Raw genomic sequence first — 24,088 nt, 5'->3', positions numbered from 1 at the left:
GGGAGGGGGGAAAAACAACAAAAAGCAATCAAGCAACCAACCTAAGATTTTCTTATGTACCCCAAGATAATATTGTTTAACATACAGTATGAACAATATGATCAATATAAATGTTTGCTCTAAAACTTAACGCTTGTCACATATATTTTACATAATCTACACATTTTTAAAAATATTTAGTAGGTTACAATATAGTGATTTTACTTCACTTTTATATAGATATAACATTTCTTCTTTATCAAAAATAAATTTCTTCTTTATAAGAATGGCAATGAAGAAACCTGAGTTACACAATTTCAGCTTCAGAGAATATAGAGAAAAATTTTGCTCACAAAAAAAGCACTTAAAATAAGCTTAAAGTATTATATGGGAACAACAAGTCTTTTGTCAGCATGTATAAGGGCAGATTCCGGAAAATGTAATTAAATTTTGTTTATAGCTCTTTGACATAGAAAACTATACACATTTCAGGTTGTGCCTTGTGTACTACCAGCTGAGAAATCATGCAACTGTTAAATGGAAAGCAACTCCTGTTGCTGTTTCAAGGACAAACTGCTCATTTTCCAACAAATCAAGGCCTGGAAAGTTTCAAATAAAATCAGTGCAGTATCAGTAAGCTGATGGAACTGCAGCAATAGCAAGACCTTAAACATGTAGAGTCCACCACTGCTTTCTTTATTTACAGGGACCAGTTATTTCAAGTTCTGGGAGGTAGAAGGGGAAGACTATCACTGCAAGGCACACAGAACACACCCTTAAACCGAGTAATCATCATCAGCAGAGCAGATTTAATATTTTAACAAAAAAAACCAAAAACAAACAAACAACCCCCCCAAAAAAAACAAACAACACCAAAAAAACCCAACAACAACAACAACAACAAAAAAAAACAAAAAACCAAAACTAAACAAACAAACAAAATTAAAAAAAAAAAAAAAAAAAAACAACACCACAACCCCAAAAACCCACAAAAAACAAATGGAACAAAGAAAAATAAAATTATGTTTTATATCTCAAATTCAACTTCACTGAGCTGACTAGATGTAGCAAAACATATAGTCAAATCCAGTGTTGCAGCTGTATCTTAAGTAAATGTGGTATTAGTACAAGCTCTCAGAAGCTCCAGGTTTCATTAAAAAACTACTGTATTTGAAATTAAAGAATTTCTATGACACTATTGGTACAGCAGCAAGAGCAGTCAGTGAAACAATCAGACACTATCAGTGTCCAGTGAAACCTGTCTCACGTTTACAAGCTCACAGAGGTTATCAAGGCTGTCCTTTTAAAATACTTTTTGGGAATGAAAACGTGGCATCCAAAGACCCTCAGCATGTGGTCAAATCCAAACCTTGACATAAAACGTAACAGTTCATGCATCACAACAGCAGTAACTTGAACCGTGTTCAACTGGAGGGAGAGAAAGGGTCACTACCGTCCTCTGCTATCTACAGCTTATAAACCAGGTAGGTAGACAGATTTGAAGATATACAGAATGTTCAACACTTAGGAACAGCTATCCCTTAAATAAGCATCTAGAGGTAATACAAAGTCCTAGAAGTAAAAATGTGCATAGTTAAAGCTCTGCCAAAAACACACTATGTTTTAAAACATGGAAAAACCAGATTTACCACATAGCAGCTAAATGGGTAAAGTAGAATAAAAAATGGGGCAAAAAGAGAATTGTAAATAATTAGATGCAGTAACATTTTAACTTCTAGTTCCTGCCACTTTCTGGACATTTCTACAAAAAACAAGTCAAATCAACAGAAAACACAATGTTCATACCATTTATAAAAGAACAACAGTTTTTACGTATGTTCCTAAAATTGTCTACATAAAACACCGCACCCAGAAATTATGTTTTGGTAGTAGGTAGTCTGAGCTACAAGCAATAAAACCCTAAGGTCCACAAAGATTGTGAACTTCCTTTCAGGAAGTTGGGGGGTTGGCAAGCGGGAATTTTTGCAATTAGAAGATCTGTGATGGCGCTGCCTTAGAACTCAACTGATTACTTCCAGTTCAAAAAATCTTTTGGGACAATGGCAAACAGCTCCCATTGTCAGCCTCATTTATGCTTATTTTAATAGTTCCAGCTTATTTCTGTCAGCTAGGCAGCTTGTACGTCAAGCTTTCGGACAGGCAATATAATTGCTATACAGAGGAACAGTACCATGTTGCTAAAGCTCGATATGGAGAGACATAAAAACCCCCTGATGAGTCCACATTAGGGAAATGTAATGTTAACTCCTACGTCAATCGGAAAAATTATTGTAATACAACCACATAGGATCTACGTTTCCTTGAAGAGAGAGCAAGTAAAGCAAGCTTTGCCGTTAACATCAGCAGTCACTCATGACTTGACCGAAAGCTTGCTGAAAAACATGACTGCACTACACAGCAGTCAACATCATTGTAACATCAACATTACAGCAGGTTTATAAAATACTAGAGAAAGCAGAACGAACTGCCAGCAGGTTCTGGGCCAAGCATGTGGGATTTCAGTACGTGCAAAAGCAGATTCTCTTACTGCATTACACAAACAAGGTTTGTAGGATCTGAGGCAAGTATTGCTCTGGCCACCCATCCCTTATCCAGGACAATTTCTGTCTTCAGATAAAAGACACAACCAGTTTCTATGTCCCAGGAAACTCAGTTACACAGTATTACAAAATCAGAATAAGAAACTACATTTAAGCAAACTCTTTGGGATAATATTGTTGAGCTGTTTTTAAGCTAAGTTACCTTCATGACCAAGAAAACTTCTACTAAAATGTAGGTGATTCACCAACAAGCAAAGGCTTTTACAGGTCCACTGTTTGTTTACTTATGAACATCAATGACAAAGAAGGAAAGTATTTGATCAATTTTTTATAAAGAATGCGTACTTGCCTCTGCCTGAGAAATGCAAAGGATGAATTTCTATATTCTTTGTTAAAGTTTATAAGAATTTCTTAAATACACAAATGAACAAATATATGCTCTTAAGAACTCTGGCTTCACCAGTGACCCTCTTAACTTCTCTATCAGTCTTCTTATTGCTAAGGAATTGTTGACAATGAGTGTGGTAACTAATAATTTAGCTGGGAAATGGGGAGCCTCTGAAGGGGAAATTCCTCTGCAAATGGCCCCAGGAATTTCAAAACTAACTGGAGTTGACAGATTAACCTAGGTCCCCCTTAGGCTGAAGAAGAGTCTACAAGGAAAATAATGAGACGCATGGGAAGCCAATTATGCACAAGAGCAACACATTTAATTGTTCAGAAACTGGTTTGTTGATCCAGAAGGATCTAGCTTTTTAGACCTCTGCAAACTATTAAAACCTGGACAGTTCTGCAACAAGTATACTTTGAAACCATTAAACTTTACAGATTATGGGTTTTGTCTGTAAATCTCAGGGTTTAATGACCATCTTAAATAAGGAAAATTGCTCCATATATCCCAAGCATACTTTTCCTGCACATGCTGCATTTCTCTCAGATTCCCTTTTTGGTGGCAATTTGAAACTGCAGCTTACTTCATTAGTTCTGCAAAACACTGAATGCCCAGCAAGTCCAACAGTGCAGTCTTATCCTTCAGTAAGAAGCAGCTACAGCTGCGTTCCACAGCAACTCTGGCTCACGACTAACCCATGACAAAAAATTGTTGTTTAGCACACGAGTATGCTATTTATGCATGGCTGTGGTTTGGACTGCTGCAATTTTGCTTCAAGCTTCCAGTCTCCAAAATATTTTCAGTTACAGAAACTGCTGGTTAGCAATGACAGTTTCCAGACCAGCTCTGGGCAAGAAAAGATATTGATATCTACCAAAAGGCAGGTAGCCTGTTGAGGAATACTGGAAATCAGGCTACTACTGCTGTTCGTGTTACTGTACCAGGTACCTATATACACAATAGCCCTTAATTACTGCCAACAGAAATGCTGCTCCCAAGCTGATTTCTGTGTACAAAGAAGATCTGATATACCTCTGGGCATGCTAATGCTAGAAGAACAAAGCAAATTGACAAAGTCATGAAATTAAAGCATCTGGGATCCAGGGACATCAAAAGACATTTTCATCATTGTTCTGACAAAGTCAGATCTGTTAACTTACAAAGTACCCATTTATTTATTCAGACTTTATTTCTGCTCGTGTTTCCAGAAGGCATTATACATTGATAAGTACCTGTTAAACAATTTTTTTTATTAGCCTTATTTGCCTTTGCATATGAACCAAATTAAACACAAGGCCATACAGAGAAACATTTCTGAACTTGTCTGGTTCTGAGTAAAAATTTAAAGCTAGGGTAATCATGAAAGCAAAGAGTTTCGGTGCCATAAAATTATGTTCATTCTCTTTGGGTAATGATTACTGTATCAAGCAAACGAGAAATCCTCCATTTGTAAGCAAATTCTTAGAGCACACTGAAGAATCAATACCTATCATCTAAAAAGATGACTTGTAACTAGAAAACTAGAGATTACTTACCAGATGTCAAGTATACTCGTTTATGGGGGCCTTGGATGTTTGTTGGGAAATGGTTTCAGCCTTTCTCACATAAATAATGGATAACTGCATGTACAGCTTTAATCAACACTCTCCAGACTAAAAAATTACTAACGGCAGTAGAAATGAATGCAATTTACAGCTAAAAAGAATAAAAATCTATAAATTTAATTCACTTTATTGCTTGCTAGCTGAACCTGTAAGCATTTGAATGAACAGAGTCCATAGTCTTTCTGACAGAATTTCCACTGAAAAAGCTCTTAATTATTCTCCACAGAAACATTTTTTGCTGAAGATAACTGCACCCTTCATAACAATACCGAAGAAAATGAGTTTTATGAACAACACTTCATAAAACAATAATTTGTCCTAAAGTCGTAACAGAAGTAGATCAACTCTGTCAACACTAGAACACTCTGTAAATGAAAGAACAATACGATATTGCAGGTAAGTGGTAGACCATTTAGGCACAAATTTTGCTCCTAACCACAAAGGATTTTCTTCTTTGTTTAAGAAATTTACAGAATACACAGCAACTAGAGAGTTGCACCAGGAGACCTTCTCAAATCTCTGTATCTGCGCAGAGTTGTTGTCAAAAAGACACGCTCAAATGTTGGCCATTCCTGTGTTTGACTAGACTGAATGACTCAGTTTCCAAAGTATTTTTTTATCATCCCTGGAATTACAGACATAGAATGGCATGCATTTCTTATTCCATTTCCTCCCCTCATCACATGCTGGATCAATACTTGCTCTCACTCTAATCATCACTCCCTTAACTTCTTATTAAACAATGCACATTGAAACTGATATGTCATTTGAGTCAATGACAACTTGACAACTCATTTTCCACTAACAATTTTTGAACCTTCTCACACTTTCCTCCTCTACCTTCTGTAAAGATTCAAGTCAGTCCAAAACTTCAATCCAAGACTTCACCATTCACTATGAACATTCTGAAGCAAGCAAAAAGCTAATCGAAAAGCTCAAGTTCTATGATAGTTTTTGTTTTTGTATTTACAAGCACAGTTCCTGATCTGTTGGTTTCTCTACTTAACAGACAAGGCCCCATTAAGTCTGATTCGGAATGGTGTAAAATAGTTTGGACTATGAACTGCTTAGATTTTTTTTTTTTTTTTCCATGTTTTGCCTATGTTCATACAAAAGTAATCTATTTATTAACAAAATGTCATCCCTTCTTACATATTTTTTATTTAAAACTACTGTCTGGATAAACACAGGCAACGCAAAATAGTACTCTACTAACTAACAGGACAGGTAGAAAGCACATAAATATAACTAAGCGTCAAACAAAGGCACAAGTAGGTCCCATTTCTGAATAATCTGCTGAAATTGATCCTGTAACATTTGAATTACCTTGAAAGTGAACTATCACACCAGACTTCCTACGTGCAGAAATAATCATCTTTCCTTCCCCCCTCCCAAAATAAGCAACATTCCTTGCACAGGCAGCTGTACATTTGTTAATCATTAACTGGTTTTAAATAATGATGGAAACTGTTAGTTATTTCTCACAATGGTACACCAACAAAATCTTTAAAAGATTCATACAAGATGAAGTGAATACTGTAAATTTATTTACAGTAAGAAAAAGATGCTGTATATCATTCACTATCTTGCTGACAATATTAGTTGTTGTGAGCAAGATTTCTGTTTTCAAACCTAAGTAATTAACTCAAATTTCATCAATAAAAAATAGCACTTTCAGCTAAAACAGAAAGACAGTTTTTTAAGATGAAGTAAGTATGTTGATAATATCTCTAATAATGAAATAATACATATGGCCAGAATTGCAACACCAAATATAATAGAGGCATAACCAATGCACACATTCCAATCTTATCTAGAATCACTTTGATTCATTCTACCTTGCTTTCATTACAGGAAGGGCACAGCAAGGGCATTCCTCTCAGATCAAACAGAAAATTCCACAGACAGAAGTTTCCACATGTCTGATTCGTTGCAGATTAAACCTTTATCATTAGACAGCAATCTCTAATTTTCATAGAGACAGGATATACCCTGTCATGGCAAATCTACAGGCAAAGGGGGAAGGAGGATTAAAAAAAAATAAATATCCACCCCCTGTAGAATGGAGATGTATTCCCTGTGAAAGAGCTATACATGCCACTCTCACAGCTTTGGAGAAATGGAAGGAACAAACATACCAACATTAAAGAACACATTCATAATTCCATAATCCATAATTCCATCATAAACTTCTTTGTACTGAAAGTCTTTCAAGCTGAACTATCAGACTCCCTCTCTCTCATAAATACAACCAGAACTACTGGCAACACATACAGGAAGTCTGTATTCATTTTTAGCATATTGTTCATTCACTCATATCATTCATTCACTTTCAGCATATTACATTACAGGTATCTTCAGTTTTTTGCCCACATGACTGGGTCAATTCTGTAATGCTCATTTACATTACCAGTAAGACTAAAATCAGAAGGCTGTTCCATAATTATGCTTCTTGCATTTTGAAATTTGTAGTATAATAACTTTTTAATCCTTAAATCCTACACAAAATAAGAACAAGCACTCTATGATCAGCAACTTCAAACTTAAAACTTAGTAATTTTCACTTTCAGGTATATAGAGGAGGTATCAGGCTTTTTGCCTAAGCAAAATAAAAAACTGTCCTTTTTATATAAACACCCCAAATTATTGATTTTTAGATATATGCAGATTTTGGAAATGATTCATGTCAGAGAGGATTATTCTAGGTAGAAGATTAGTCAACAAAGCAATGCAATTACTGTATTTTCTATGTGTAACTTTTCCAACACACAGGCAGATATTCAGTTCTGTTATCAGCAACACCACATTGACAAGTCTACAAAGACATGGAACTCTGAGCCAAATGAACTATTAATGACCACCACTACTAGCAGGTCAAGTAAATTTATATCCACTAACTCAGCAGTTTGCTCTCTAACCCTAATGCCAATCCAAACTATGCAACTACTTATAAGAACCATGAACATATTGATTACCCTTGTTCACGAATTATTTTAAATTAAAAAGAAGCAGTGATTAGAATCATGGACAGAACGAAAGGAGCTTGGGGAAACCTCATGTCTGAACATAGAAATGATTTGTTGCACTCTCATTTCTAGATTTGTTGGACACTTCTGCTTTTTCCAAAAATCCCTCTCTAATGGCATTGGAATGCTAGATATTTTCTTTTCTTGAGCCACATGGAGAGTGATGAATTGAAAATTCATTTTTGGTCACATTCAGATATCTAGTGTAATAAAGTCACAGTTAGAATGCAGTTAGAATGATATACAGATTAAAAAATGGACCTGCAAAACCTAGTTTCAGCAAAGCCCAAAATATTTTTAAATCCAAGTTCTAAAGCTGCAACTAATGCATGTAATAAGTTCTGGAAGTTTGCCAAATGCTCATGTAGGTTTGTCCTTTGTTAAATATGTCCAAATGCCGTATGATTAAAGTCTAAAATCTTCAAAGAAAAGAATAAACATTATGCAATCATTTCAAGCTCCCCTCCTTTGACCTTAATATGTACATCAAAAGCTCAGCAGATGCTTAGTAGGAAATAAATCCCCAATTCAACAGATGTCCCACCAGTGATATAGCAAGATGCACCTTCCATAGCTTTTGGCAACCCTTCCCTTTTATTATTCCTCTGCTCAAAAGTACTTTTCAAGTCAAAGAGGGACCCAAGCAAGTTAATAGGCCCTTAATATCTATTCTGCAGCCTGAACTGATTGCTGTTTATAAGGTAATCTCTGGGACCACATGTGGCTCAGCCCCAGTTCATCTCCTACAGAGACACAGCCCCCAGGCAGCTGTTTTCATCAAACCAAGCTGTAACCCAATCAACACCTTTCACAAGGGAACAATCCCTCACTTTCAGCATGCCTGCAGTAGAGGAAGGGAGCCTCAGCTTTTGTATGGGATCCCTATTTGGCAGCTAAGGTGATGTTTTACTCAGTAGGATACCTAAGAAAACTCAAACTACTTTGGAAGATGCCCCTGACAACAGAAAACATAAGATGAATATGTTTGTCTAAAACTAATTCAGCATTTTCCAAAGACGAATTCTAAAAGCTGCATTAACAACCTAATAGCACTTTGGGAGTTGCCACCATCACAAATGCAAATTACATGGTTTTCTTCAAGCCTAAGAAAGAAAAGTAATTCCCTAGCTCCAGGCTGCTCAGGACCTTGGTCCAAACCCAGGCCCTCCTTAGCCTCTGCCAAACTAAAACTCAACATTAGTTCCAAATGCTAGGCTTAGTTTGATGCGCCTAAAAAGAAACACAAATGCAACAGCATCATATCACAGTTTAACCCAGTGGCACGATTAGTTCTAGGCCTTAGAATGAACATAATTACACAGTCAGAACAGTAGTACAAAGCTGCAAAGTCCAGTCAGAAGCAGATGGTCCCTGACAGGTTAACCAGGTAACCTCTTCTGAATGGGAGTACTGACATGCACTTAACTAACTTTAGCGTGTGAGATACTTTGCTTGATTGCTGGTACCACGGCTGCCTGACACCTGACTTCAGTCATCTCCTAGTAAAATACTTTCTGTACTGCTTTCTATGGATAGCAGCAAATTCAGGCCTTGCCCTTAACAGATCTAACAGATCCTTGGCTCTCTTATTTCTTTATTGAGACACAAATTGTATTAAATTTGGTCTAGACTCTTAAAAGTTTTTAGATTTCTCCTAATACTAGAGGAGATCTAAAAGTACATTCTAAGTACTAAGTACATTCTAAGGAGATCTAAGAAGTCATTCTTAGTAAGTTGGTGTTACGACTATTTGTACTGTCTCATAAAACAGAATCTGTGTTCCAAATGCCTCATTTTTAAAACCAAAACAAATTGGCGGAAAATATATTTTAGTTGCATGAAATTTTAAGCAAATGTTTTTAAAACTCAAAATACTATTCAATTTAGGCACAGTTACTTTCTTTTTTAACATAACTAATTTTTTTTCGTACACAATGGCACAAGTTTGCCTTCATGCCACTGAAGAAAAATCCATAAAACCAAAATGAAACCATACAGATAATCTTCTGTGTCAGCTTCGCCCGCCTTTCAACATCATACTGAACACATGCAAACCCACTGGGCTACCCTTAATTAGAAAGCAGAAAATAATACCCCATTTTAGAAATAGTCTACCCAAGTTTTTCAGTATCTGTAATTAACAACCACAAGTATGCCTCCTCAATTTAAGTGTCCCACATAGATATGATTGCCTCTTCCATCTTGAAGACTAAGCTAGAATTTCTGCTCTGCTCCATATATAGCATGCTTGACTACAACTGAAAATTATGGGAGGAAACAGAGGTCATAAAAACATGGAATAAATGCTTTAAAAAACAGGTCACAGTGTTTGGATGGGCACAGTACTAGAAGTGGCTTTGTTACTTATTGTCACAACAAAACCTTTTTTCTGGTGGTTCTGGAGAAGCTTGATAAAGACTGTCCTGCAAAGGATTCACAAGAGTGTCAGCAGGAGAGTTGAGACGTGCAGACCTGGTCTGAAGTTGTCCTCATGGTGCTCATCTTTCTCAGTTCAACACTAAAGGGAGAGAAGGCCCAGACCAAAACCAAAATATACCACTAGAAAAAATCCTTAACATGTATCAGCATTAAAATATCTTTCCAGAGCAATTAACCACCAAAGTAATCCTTACTTAACCTGCTCCCCTTTCTTAAGTAGTGTTATTTTTACAAAACTATCCTCACAGAGAAGGCTAAAGACTATTTCTGCATCTCTGACCTAAAGTACTTCATGCTTCCAGAACAGCTGTATTTTTTATTATGTAGCACAGATAAACTAAAACTTCTTGAACAGTTATATTCCTAAAACTTCTCAAAACACAAAAAACCACCCAACCCAACATGCATTTTACAGAGATATGCACAGAAATACATCTCTCAGACTCAGAAAGTGTTACTTTCTTTCAAGTGCTTTAATTACACAGTATTCAAACAAACAGATCCTTTGCCCTTGTATTGTTTTACATAGAAATAAGTTTAACAGTTTGTGTTCAAATCTGAGGTGTTGACCTGAAATTCTGTTCCAGATGTCAGTGTGACAACTAACCAGCCATGTTAATGTCATTCAAATCTCCAGTACACATTAGAATGAGGTCTTCTCTTAATTGCAAACTGAAGTGCTGATGCAACCCCTCATTTAAACGATTAACCTTCCAAATTAACACTTATAAGCTTAAGAATTTAACTCTAACTTGGAGTTTACAGAACCTAGTAATCATTCTGGGGTTTTTTTGTTTGTTTGTTTGTTTGTGGGGTTTTTTTTGGTTGGTTGGGGTTTTTTTTGGTTGGTTGGTTGGTTTGGTTTTTTTTTGTTTGGTTTTTTTTTTCAGTTTGGGTTGGTTTTGTGGGTTTTCTTCAAACTGCGCCAGAATAATCTAAATTCTTACTCTAGGACACGTATGCCTCAGCGACTGAAGAAATTTTGTGGTAATGCATTAATTGGGTTTATATTGTGTTTTCATCGGATTTGTAAAGTTTTCCCTGCTCCCCTTGGAAACTGTTATCACGTTGTTTGTTCTGCTCGGCTGCGCCCATCCCTCACACTGGAACGTAACCCAACTCTGTTCCACTCCCACCTTGTCCCTGACGGGGCAGTGGCTTGTCCCTGCCTCTGCGCCTGTCCCCGGGGAAAAAGCCCCGGGACAGGCAGCACCTAGCTCGCTCTGGCACCGGTGAGCCACCGGGAAAGAGCTCCAGCCAGGCAGGGCAGGACTCCAGAATAAAGCCAATGTTCCCCCGGTGAGAGAGCAGGCTCTTTCCTTTTGCCGTCGGCGGTCGTCGGGTCTCATAAAGAAACACCTCAAAATTTAACTGCTATAGCTACATGGGCAAATCATGAACTTCAGTACAATGTAACACAGCCATAGAGAATGCAGCATAGTATGAAAAAAAAAAAACAAACCCAAAACAAAAAACCCCAAAACAAAACAAACCAACCAAACAAAAAAAAACCCCACACAACACCCCCCCCCCCAAAAAAAAAACCCCAAAAAGCTAATTAGATAGCTGGGAGATTAGTATGTGCTCTGAGCTTCACTCATGATTGTACCTGAGCTGGCTAGGGTGAAACTTTATTGTGCCAAAAACTGCAGCCACTTAAGTCTTTTGCAGAAATAGAGAACCTCTTAATCCTTCTCTCTCTTCAAAAGTAGTGAGAAGAACCACTGTGCTTTGCAGGAATAAAATGCTATCAGAAGACCCCATTCTATGAGGGTCTTCTCCCTAAACACATCTCATTTTTAACGGGGCAAAATCCTCACATAAGGAATTTTAACTGAAAAACCTATGTATCAAAGAGACTGCATCTGTGGACAGAAGCCAAGTAGGAAATGCCACTGTCACAACATTTGTAAACAAACTTAGTCTATGATATGAAGATAGTCTAAGAATTAGTCAATCATATTAAATCCACCAAGAGTATTCCTTCCCTAGTATCAACATCACCTGTTCAATTACAATTTTTAGTTTAATGTTTCGTAGGTTTCTTAAAATAAGATTTGTTCAACATATTTCTCTGTTCATAGTTTTCAGCAATTACAATCTGACAGATCTTCAAAGTCTCAGAATAAACACTAAACCAACATGCAACATGGAATTTGTATAGTAGAAGAATGGAAATTATTAAGAACTTCTTGCTGTCTTTTTTTTTTTTTTTTTTTTTTTTTTAATTTAAACTGAGAGAAACTAAGTTTTTGCATATCCTGATGTTCATATCCATGACATATACAATAAGGGTAATAAGGTATACAGAAGGAGCAACTTCACAGATCAAGCATTCAATGAAAGAGCGTGAAGAAAGTCCTGTATTTCTAAGGTTGCTTAACTACAATTAACATAAAACTAAATCATACTAATCTCAGTTTTGATTAAAAATGCCTCCCCTATCTCCAAGTATTTTATGACTGTATCTTTACAACAAACAAACAGAAAACACTCCCCAACATTTGAACTTCTGTACCGTTAAACTGCGTTTTGGTTTGTGCCAACTACCAGTGTTCAAAGAGCAGGGGGCATATTTAGGAGTGAACCGCAGGATTAGGATTCCCAAAAGATGATCTGGGTACAGTCACCCTTCCTAAAGGTACAAGAGTTGTTGGTATAGATGCAGGCCAGTTGCTTCTGTTCCAGAAAATGGTGCTGGTTTAACAGCTATCCAGTGGGTGCTTATATGTTCTGCTCCAGTGATGATCATAGCATTTAAACTTTGCTAATGCCGTTGAGCTTTACTGGCACTATATTATGCATACAGAGATAATGCAATAAAATTAATTTTCTTCCATATGCCCCTGCTAATTTTTATACTTGCTCCTTTAATATTCTTTACCAAAACAATTCATTTTTCCTTATCACAGTAGCAAGGTTACACTTGAAAGTTACATGGTTCCAAGGGAAGACTACACAAGAAAGATAAGCATGTGAATGTTACAAAACATGGGACTTGAAAACTCCCAAATACATAACTACCACAGACTGGGAAAGTATTAAAAGAAGGAATCACCTCTGTGCCCAGCCTATGCTACAGGAAACAGCATCTCAGGCTAGACAGATCTTTGTTTAAATAAACCACAGTCATGCCTCCTTTTAAGTCCGCAAACTAGTTCAATCATTTTAAACTTTGTCTACATTATTAAAGCAGAATTACTGTTCTTCTACAAGACTTACGGCCTAATAACTCAAGTTCAGGTTAATGAAAGAGCAGTAAAATTCCTGGTAACAAATAACTACACATTGTGAACACAAGTAATAAGGTTATCATGTAGAAGGTTCAGACCATCACATCATCCTTTACACCATTCCAGAACCAGGTTACATATTGCAAAATATCCTCAACTGCAGAAGTTTAGAAAACACTTGCCGGTCACCTTGCAAGTTGAACTAGTTACTAAGTTTCTGATAATCAGTTTATAAAATTCACTGTGACTTGAAATCCTACTGTGCAGGGCCTACATGTAACACCCAGCATCTGCATGTATAAGGATTGTAAATGCAACCACTCAACGGGTTACTTATAACAGACACCACGGAATTCATTACTTAAACCTCCCTTCACTTCTGCACATCAGTTTCCAGCATGGGCTTCCATCTTCTGTAAACATTTCAATGAGGCCTTTCTTAGGCTAAATGATCCATGGCATCTACACATCCAGAGTCTGCTGGCTCCCTTAGCTATCTAAATTTTGAGCATTAGAAAGAAAACCAAAACCATAAGAAAACAACCTTGAAACAAGATTAGCACAGCTCTCAGTAACAAGCTAGAAGTTCTGATACCTCAAGGAAAAGGGCAACCTGCATAGCAAAAATTCTTCGGAGAAGGCCAGAAAATTACTCCAAGTTTTCCTCAGTCTCATTTTTACAGCTGAAAATTAATGTGGATACTTGCTCACCACATGCTGGTGCTCCCATGATAGTGTCCCATCCAGCCCAATGAGTGACACTGTTCATCTGCCTATACGACTGGAAGAAGTACTACGAGCTCTTCCCGACACCATTTTTACCAGAGCTTCCATTTTTCAGTTAACCTTTGAGGAATGCAAATACTCAATGGAAAGGCTCCAGCCTTGTATTTGAAAACCAAAAAGTAAACAGGAAGACATTCTTCTTTTTCCCACCTTGCCCGCTGGAATAAAAACAGACAAGGAAGTTTCAGTATTGCCTTGGTCCCACAGAGCTTCTGCTTTAGGTTCTGCTCCAGCAATTGCTTCTGCAACTCTTTAGTTTTTCTCATTCGAAGTAGCAGCATGGTATCTACATGATTTTTCTCACTTTTACTGTTCTGTGCTAATGGGGTTTATATGGTGCATGGGTTTTTCTTGTGGCACACTGAGATCTGCATCAACGTAATGCCTTCTATTATTAATACACACCAATGTGCTCACCTCCTTATCAGATTCTTTGAGAAAATATTTTACTGCTGCTTTAGCAGGCAATTTATATAACCAATTGATCTTCTCAATTTGCAGCCTTCAATTCTGCTCACAAATAAAAAGCTACCTTAAATTCCAAATTCTCCTGAACACATATCTAAAGGATAAAAAAATGGCTTTCTTATATACTCACAGCACAAAAACCTTACTTTAACATTTTTCCTCTTATTTAATATCCCAAAGTCTTCATTTCTCATGCAATTTAAACTTTCTGTATATCAGAATAAAATATCAGGCACAATGCACTGTTGTTCTTCTGAATCACATATTGAGTGATGACCTCTGATCTCTCTCCCTTACCCCCTTGGCTTCCAGTTAACAGTTTATGAGCTGAAGATAGCATGAGGCTGAACCTCAATCTCATTAGTATCATTTATTTTCTTTAGTCCTACTTTCAATCTCTATAACTTCCTGAGGAAATGGGTTTCATGACTTTATTACACTTCATGTGAAAAATACTTCCTTATAGCTTAGGAAAGGAAAAATACTTTAGAACCTGTTAACTGTGTGTGCCCTATTTCTTACATTACAAAAAATATACAGTGATATAGGTGCTAAGAAACTAATGCAATTTTCTAGACTTTTATCATCAGGCTTAAGAATACTAAGAAAGCTAAAATATGACCGACTACCAAATTTACCCCAACATATCTTTTTTCTGTGTCTACTTGAAAAGCATCAGAGCAGTCAGGGAACAAAGTAATCAAAGCAGTTCCTGAGTTTGGAAATATTGGTGCTTAGTGCTCCCTGTTAAGAGATTCACTGCTAGTAGTTTGGGCACAAGTGCAGAAAAAAGAACTTATGAAAACCCACAAAAAAAGTCTTGGAAAACAGAACTCAAGACATTGTGGCAAAAGATATACTATATTCAGTTGTGAAAATACCAGAATTGCAGGTACAAATATCAAACACTAGTACCATTTTCTACCTTTTGAACTGTAAAGTTAAAACAAACTTAACATGGGAAAGACAACCTAAAAGTCAACAAAAATCAATGCATGGAACTAGGTATTCAATGCTTCTATCATCATCTAGTCTACCTGAAAATAAGATTGTTGTCCTTAATTTCTTGTAAGCAAGGGATAAAAGAGCCACTCTGAGCCACTGAGTAGTTACATGTTGACTTGAAATAAGTTCTTAAATTTGATTTATCCACCTTTGAACTGACAGTGTAGTATGATGCTCTTCAAAGACAGCAGGATGAGGCATGTAGCTTGGGTAAAGTCAGAAAAATCTTTCAGCAAGCTGAAAAAGTTAGCAAGTTGCTTGACAAATCTCTTTCACAAATTCTTCAGTGTGCTTTGTTGGCTGATAATCTGTCTGCTCCCTGTATCAAGGCTAGTCTGTTTTGAAAACTGTGACAAATAATAAGACACTGCAGTATAAAGAGTGCCTTTAAGAACAATTCTGATGGCTTTTTACCAAAATAAAATGTAATTCCAAAATTTAAGCTACATTGTCAAGTTTGTACATAGAAAATGTCATTTCATGAGCTCCTTAAGATCACCATTTGATGGAAAGAACACATCAACCAAACTGAAATAAACACACCAGTGAAATAAGCTTAGAAACTAGCAAGCCATCTTTACCACCACCACCCCATTCCCACCAAATCCCTCTACTTTCATCCCCGAAGAACTGCAAACACTAGACACCAGATATGAACACAGACAATGCCTCTCCCTGCCTTGAAAATACAAAGCCACTGTTCTGGACAATATTATTAAATGGAAGCTGGCTTTGTCCCAAGCTCTGCCAACTTTGTAAACCCAGCTGATAAAAAGCAACTTACTTAAACCGACGCCAATTTATTAGTAAAGCAAACTAGCTTTGTGCCAAAAGAGAGGCAACACATGCAGACAACTAGTTCTGCCATGGTAGTACACAAAAATACACATACCTGTCTACATACCCATAAACAGATTCATTCTCACTTACCGCCGCTACCTATCACTCAGATAATAAATTGCCAAACTCAGACTCATTCTACAGGACAACTAGAGATACTTCTAAAATACCAAAATACACAATGAACTTTAATATACTTATGTCAAAAGAAAGGCATAATGATAGACAAATTGATATTTTGCACACATTCAAAGTGGCCAAAAGTGAAACTACAACACACTTTCTTGGAAAGAAAGTATTCAATTCTTCACTTTTAGGAAATCTGTTTCACTGTCTTAACTATGTGCTTTGTTAAAAGCAAAGCTAAGGGAAGCATTATTACATTTCAACCTGTAGAGCCGGTTCTTTAGCCACAAACCACGTAATTTAATAACTGACTTTCCACAGAAGTAGAAATAGTCAGGAACAGTTTGTTCACCCAAACCCTAAAGAGTAAAGTGGCTTCATGAGTCTCTATTACCCACATTCACAATTGTGGGAAGCACAGAGAGCACACTGAATGACTACTGGATGAATCAGGCGTAATTCCCACCCTTTATTCTCAGTAACAAGCTTTTTTTCTTTAAGACGTCGATCACATATGTCATCATTTACCCACATGTAACCTGTGGACAAATTTTGCACTGCATTCCTCCTCAATTTATTTCAAGGTGATTAGCTAATTGCAAAGTATCAATGCTCTCTCTTTAGCAAAGACAAATAAATAGACAGCTACATAGACATCCAACTAAAATGTTGAAAGCACTAGAATTTTACTGAAAATAAAATTATGTTTTTTCTGATCACATGACACTACAAAAATTCTCACACTGCTCATCACTGTACGCATTATTTATGAAATAAATCAACAGTTCAGTCTGCTTGACACATGAGGTTTTTCTAAGGCTGCATCAATGCTTTCTTTGGCAGAAGCCTTCTGATGAAGAAGGCATTGCTTACTGAATTCCAGATGGGCACCTGTAAACTCTGAAGCCAACTAACAAAACCAGTACTTATGGCAATATTACATGCATGCACACCTCCAGTAAAAGGAGCAAAAGATAATGTCACTTAAGATTGAAAAGTATGCCAGTCCCACTGTACACAAGACAGTGTGTGTGTGTGCGCCCACATGAGGCAGGTGTCCATTTTATATCAAGAGTATTCTTATTTTTTCTGGGTGGCATAGATTTTAAGACTTAAGCCTGGCTTTAGGCAGGCTGGACGGAAGTGGGAATATTAGAGAGAAATCACTTATTCAATGTATAAAAATCATTTCACTTAAGTAGCAGATACAACTATATGCCTTGTTGGTGACATCTTTTTGTCCTAACTATAACACCTGTGTCAACTGTGATAACGCTGCTTTTCTTCTCTCTTTCCGGCATTTAATTTTATACGCTATATAAAAATAACAGAAAGCCACCTTACCTTTTTCTTCATCTATTCGAAAAACTCCTACACCCGATCCATCTCTGATGGAATATCTGATCTCCCCATCTCGTCCTGCATCTTCATCATAAGCAGATACTGTCATTACTGAGGAGCCAATAGGAGCATCTTCTTTTATAAAGCCTTTATCTGCAAATATGGAGAACCGTGGGGGGTGCAAGTTTTCATTCACATCAACTATCTCAACCTCAACATAACACGTAGAGGACAATGAAATGGGTTTTCCTTTGTCCTTGGCCCGCACGGTCAAGTTATAAAGTTGTTTCTTTTCATAATCCAGTCTTTGTACAATACGTATTGCTCCACTTATTTTGTCAATGTCAAAGGTGCCGTCTCCACTGTCCAAAAGACTGTACCGTACCTGACTTGACTGGCCTAAATCAGGATCGTAGGCTTCTAGCCACGTAATAATAGTTCCCTCAGGAAGATCTTCTCGAATTTTCACATGATAATTTGAAGGAATAAACTTGGGAGGATTGTCATTAACATCTTCTACAGCCACTTTCAAAATAACTGTTGAAAATAATTGAGGCTCTTCAGTAGGTTGGTCCCTAGCCTCAACTTTCAACAAATAAACGTGCTGTTGCTCCCGATCCAGGACCCCTACAACTTTCACAACTCCTGTCACTGAATTAATAGTAAACTTGTCTGTGTCTGTAAGAAGAGAGTATTTCACTTCTCCATTAGCCCCCAAATCTTTATCAGTAGCTCCAATTTGAATTATCGCACTGTTGAGCTCTTTGTTTTCACTTACTTCAATAAAATAGCTGTCTTGGAGGAACTCCGGTGGGTTGTCATTAGCATCCAAAATTTTTATATCTAAAAGGGTCCAAGCAGACTTCTGTGGTATTCCAAGATCATAGACAGTAATATTGAGGGTATATTTATCTTTTAGTTCTCGGTCAAGGGGAGATAGGATTTTCAGCACTCCTCTTTCCATATCAACAATGAAACTACTGTCTTCATTACCTGCAGAAATAACATACACTAGCTTTCCATTGAAGCCAGTATCAAGATCAGTAGCATTCACAGATATTATGCTGGAGCCCACAGGTTGATCTTCTCTTATCTCAATGCTGCTGGGGAGAGTACTTCTAAACTGAGGTGCATGCAAATTTACAGAGTGAGTATCAAAGAAAACATCCTCAACTTCTCCACGACTGTGCAACTTATTTGCTTGTAAGAGTTTCTCTGCGAGCATTTTGGCAACACCAGTTTCTTCACATTGCAAGTTGACTGGTTTGCGGCTACTGGCTACAGTTATGTTGATATACAATGGTTTTGCAAAGTTCTCTCCATCTGTAGCTGTAATTTTCAAACTGTAAAAAGACACTTTAGCACCTAGGCCATCTATTAGTGACTGTTTGAGAGAAAGTACTCCAGAATTTGGGTTTAGGCTAAATAAATCCAGTTCATTTCCAGATTCAATTTGGTATCTCACCAACTGGAGCTCATCAGCATCAATAGCAGACACAGTTGTTATTTGTTCTCCAACACCAAGATCCCGGGGGATTACTCCCTCACAATTTATTTTCTCAAACAGAGGTATATTGTCATTCAAGTTATTTAAAATAATAGTAACAGGAACTTCAACTTCTCGGCGATATGGTACGCCCCAATCAGACGCCCGAATCCTTAAATTGTAAACCCTTGGCATTAATTCATAATCCAAGTCTTCTGAGGTACTAATAATCCCACTGAAATGGTTAATCACAAATGGCAAAGGATTTAGGTTTGCAATGCTATAGGTCACGTAACCATTTTCTCCTTCATCAGGGTCTTTTGCACTTACTCTCATGACACTTGTACCTACTGGCACATTTTCATCAAAGGAGGCTTTATAAGATGTCTGAGTAAATTCGGGAGGATTGCTATTCATGCCTAGTACCTTAATTAATACTTTTGCAGAAGTTCTTCTGTCACTTGTCACAACTTCAAGTTCAAAATGGGATGCATATTGTGCTTTTATGGGTTCTAATGTGGTAATAAGACCAGTGTGAGTGTTTAAATTGAATTTTGCTTTTCCTGGTGTGTTTTTAAATACATATTTTAAATGTGGGTAACTAGGCACAGCTTTCACCATTATCACAGGTGTGTTTGGAGGAGCAAATTCACTTATTTCAGCTCTATATATCTCTTTTTCAAATCTGACAGGACCAGACTTAAATTGTGGTGATGCCACATGAACAACTTTTACAGAAGAAAATTGTGGGGGATTCCCTTTATCTTTAGCTTGAAGTGTAAGGTTGTATCCAAAAGGGTGACTCTCCCAGTCAATGGGACCAATGGCTTTTATTCTGTATTCTTTGCCACCTGGAACAGACCTCACTGTTTTGAACTGTTGAAGTGCATCTCCTGCAACAATACTTAATGATGCTATTTCCCCATTTGAACCCTGGTCGTTGTCCTCTACGGTTACAATTGCATATGTTGGATCTGTGTCTGATTCTGATGGAGTCAATGGAACAGCTGTAATAACGGGGGCATGCTCATTTGCTTGTTCTACATGAACAGTTAGTTTTGCCATACTGCTTATGCCACTGCTACCATACAACTTCAGCCCACGGTCCACTGCAAGAATTTCCATCTCGTAACGCTTAATGTCCGAGTAGTCAAGCCTACCAGTTAGAACTACCACTCCACTAGTTGGATGTATAGCAAACACATCTGTTCTTTCCTTAAAGCTATAGTAGAACTCTCCATTTGTTCCTATATCTGCATCTGTTGCACTGACTCTTGCGATGCTGGTCCTTATTGCTGTGTTTTCAGGCAAAGAAACACTGTAAGATGTTGGAGAAAACAAAGGCCGCAAGTCATTTGTATCCAGTACCTGTATCCTGACCTTCGTGCGTGTTTCAGCATTTGTATTTTTCTCAACTGCTTTAACAGTCAGCATATAATGGTCCTTCACCTCTCTGTTAAGGATAGCTGTGTTTCCTCCCTTGGTCCGTATTCTCAAAAAGCAAAAGTTTCCAAGAACATACTCTTCAGCTTTGAATAAGTTCTCACTGTCACCAGAAATAATTTTGTACCTTAAGTCCCACAGTGGATTTGTAATGTAAATGCCCATTTTCACTGGATGCCCAACATAAGTCTTGGCTGCAGAATTCTCATACACAGTGGCATTATACTGTACTTGTGTAAATTGCATTGATGGAGCATGATGTGGCCTTTGATTTCCTTCACAGTTTCCAAAATGCTGCACCAGCAGCATCAGCAGCAACAGCATAGTCAAGTATCTTCCCATGGCAGCAATTAAAAAGAAACCCTGAAACAAGAAAGAGATGTTGTAAGACTTAGGCTTGTTCAAATGTGTTATCAAATAAACATTGATGCTTAGTTCAGAATTCATACTTGAAAGAAAACTGTAGGTTACACATTTAGACTATATCCTTTTCTTGCAGAAAGTGTCAAAATTATTTGCAGTAATAAAAAACACAGATAAATTAAAAACTAAAAAAAATCCAAGAATCCATTACAGCAAAAGTCTAGGAATTACTAATGCAACATAAGCGGAACAGAGTTAAGTTCAAATGAACATTCCTATGAAGCAACATGCTAGAAGAAATGTGTAAATGCTGTCAGCTATGAGCAAACTAGGTCTGAACTAATCTGGAGTAGTGAACATTCACTCCAGTTCTCTACTTCATACATGACGATGTCTAGTAGAAAATTCTCCTCCCACATTTCATTTAGATTGTAATATGACTGATGTCCAACTAAGTGGAATTAAACTTCCAAAAGTTGGCTTGATATTACCATCAACTCTTTACAGTATCCTATGTACACCTGTTCCAAGAATTATAAATATTATAAACAGAGAATGGTTCTGTATTGTATTCCCTCCAGCTCTGACTACTCCTGTAAGAGTAGTGCTTGCCATAAAAGAAAAGAGAATAAATACCAAGCACCACTAAAGTGTATAGCCCATAAAGAATAAGACAAAATCCTTTATTCCCCTCTCAGAACAGATCTGCAACAAATTAGTATCAAGAGCTATGAGAACAATAATCTACCAAAACTACTGGAGAAACATTCCTCCAACACACTCCAGAAATGACAGAGAAAGAGCCTGGAACAGCAAGACAGTCACAGAGGTACACCTTCACTGGATTTGCCTTTTGAAGTCAATATAACATTTTTGGTATCTAAAACTAGGCAAGACTGCAGTAGGAAGAAAGGCAGAAACCACAGGAACAAGACATCTGGGACCACCTTCTTCATGTGGGTTTACAGCAACCTCCACTCCTCCAAGTCTCACAGTATAACAAATCAAAGCTTCAGAAGGCCCCTCAACATGCCCAAGCTTTCAACAAGATCTTGGGGACAAAAATTTCTTTCCAGCAAGTAGAAAGCAATCTAACATTGTCTTGATTACTTAGATTAAATAGTACACATTCATTTCTATCTCCTTTCCCTATCTGTCCTTAATTTTTTTCCCTACCCTCTCCTTCTGAGTTTTCTTCCCTGGCCAATCTGCTACACAAACCAAATTAATTACTCGATGTGTTGTGACTTTTTTCTCCCCGTATTTTAGCCCTAGCTTGCCCTTATCATATTTTTTGGCTGTAAATCTCTCCTAAGTGCCTACCTGTCTGCTAGTTCTGTTCATCTCCACTAAAATAATATCACATTTCCTTCCTCCACTTGCATTTTCCCTTACAATAACTTCTCTCTTCCCTACTTCCTACCTGCTTAGGTAGGTATGTGAAAGATAACACTGGCTGACATTCCATGGACTGACTCTGCCCACTAGCAAACATCAGAGCAAATTAATCTACCTATGTCAACAGTTCACTTCAAAACCTCAGAAGGAATTCAGTCACAGATATTACTAAGTCAATGATTTTGACAGGAATTTAAGACTCAGATTCACACAAATGATAGGAAGTATTGCAGAGGAGTAATGAAAAGGAATATCCTTTGGAAGGAGAAAAGTGTGTGTTGCACAATTAAAACTATAAACATAGCAAACAAAAAGTGAATAAGCAAATGATAAAAAGAATTAAAGCTCTTTGAAGTTAAGTCACTAGCTGGAATCAATACTTACAAGGTCCTAACACTGAATGAAGAAAAGGCTGGGAGGGCCAATGAGCGAGGTTGCAACAGTCACCATTTCAATGGTTTAACAATATTATTCCTCCCCATCTACTTTTCTTCCCAGGCTGTTACGTCCTGGGAATACACAGACACTTGGGGCTCCAGGGCTTTATATCCCAGTATACTGCCAAGTTAACAAATATTTGCTTAAAACCAAAACCAACCAACCAAACAAGACAAGTTCTTGCACACAACCAAATCTTTGCAATAAATAACTGATATCACTAATTCTAAAACTCTGCAAATTCTAAGATGCCATCAGACTGGCCTAAAATGCAATGTTACGAAGATTGCTTAAAACATCATTTTCAAACGTTTTAAAAGCAAACCCAGCTTCTCCTCCCTCTTGCTGGAATTTTGGAAGCCATCTATTACCAATGATCAAATTTTATGTTGATCTGATCAGATGCTTCCCTCTTTTCTCCTTCAGTTACACTAGGAATTTATTATTATAATTAATTTAAATTTATACTTAAGTCCAAAACATAGCTTTACTTCTGATGTAGCACCTGCTAACTCACTGCCTATGCTTATGGGCTAACTGAAGTGGTGGATTTATAATATAAAACATTGTATTGGTTTGTACCTTTTATCATTTGCTTCTCACATTTCAGGCACATTAGACGGGACATGTACCAAACTAAGATGCATTAAACTGCATTAAGATATCCCAACTTCTCATTAATATTCAAAGCTGAACACATGTGTAGCCTTTGCTATTACTGTAAATATTTTTCTGCGCCATGATACCTAGAGCACTTTTTGCTGCTCTTCTGTAACAACTTCAAGTCTGCTCAGAGCCAGCAACAGGCAGCCCACTACAAACAACAACACAACCACCAGGAAGCGAATCCACTCCTTAGCAGTAAACCCCTTCGACCTGCTGAGCCACAATCAAGAATGTAAAAGTATCTCTCAGCTGCACAGTTAACCGTGTCAGATAAAAACAAGTTAGCAATTTCTTTTACATTACACTCTTTCCATCTTGTCATAGTTTACATAGCTACTAGAAACTAAAAAACGTTGACTAGAATTATCCAAAGATCAACATAATATATTCTTGGAAAATATCTAAAGTATTAAGCAATTCCAGCTATAAAGACCATTAAGTTAACTACTAAGAGAAAGTATGAAAGCATTAAGAAAAAGCGATAACGTGTTAGAT

At 37.2% G+C, this 24,088-nt stretch overlaps 1 protein-coding gene across 1 annotated transcript in view; it reads right to left on the bottom strand.

Moving 5' to 3' along the window:
- Positions 1-24,088, bottom strand: part of FAT1 (FAT atypical cadherin 1) — a 101,219-nt gene that overhangs the window by 73,631 nt on the left and 3,500 nt on the right. Inside the window, 1 exon segment of the mRNA XM_058420825.1 lies at positions 17,803-21,091. Coding sequence (XP_058276808.1) covers positions 17,803-21,091 — 3,289 coding nt within the window.

This window comes from Hirundo rustica, chromosome 5 (genome assembly GCF_015227805.2).
Source record: "Hirundo rustica isolate bHirRus1 chromosome 5, bHirRus1.pri.v3, whole genome shotgun sequence".
NCBI classification, from domain to species: domain Eukaryota; kingdom Metazoa; phylum Chordata; class Aves; order Passeriformes; family Hirundinidae; genus Hirundo; species Hirundo rustica.
This window is presented reverse-complemented; position numbering and strand designations above follow the sequence as displayed.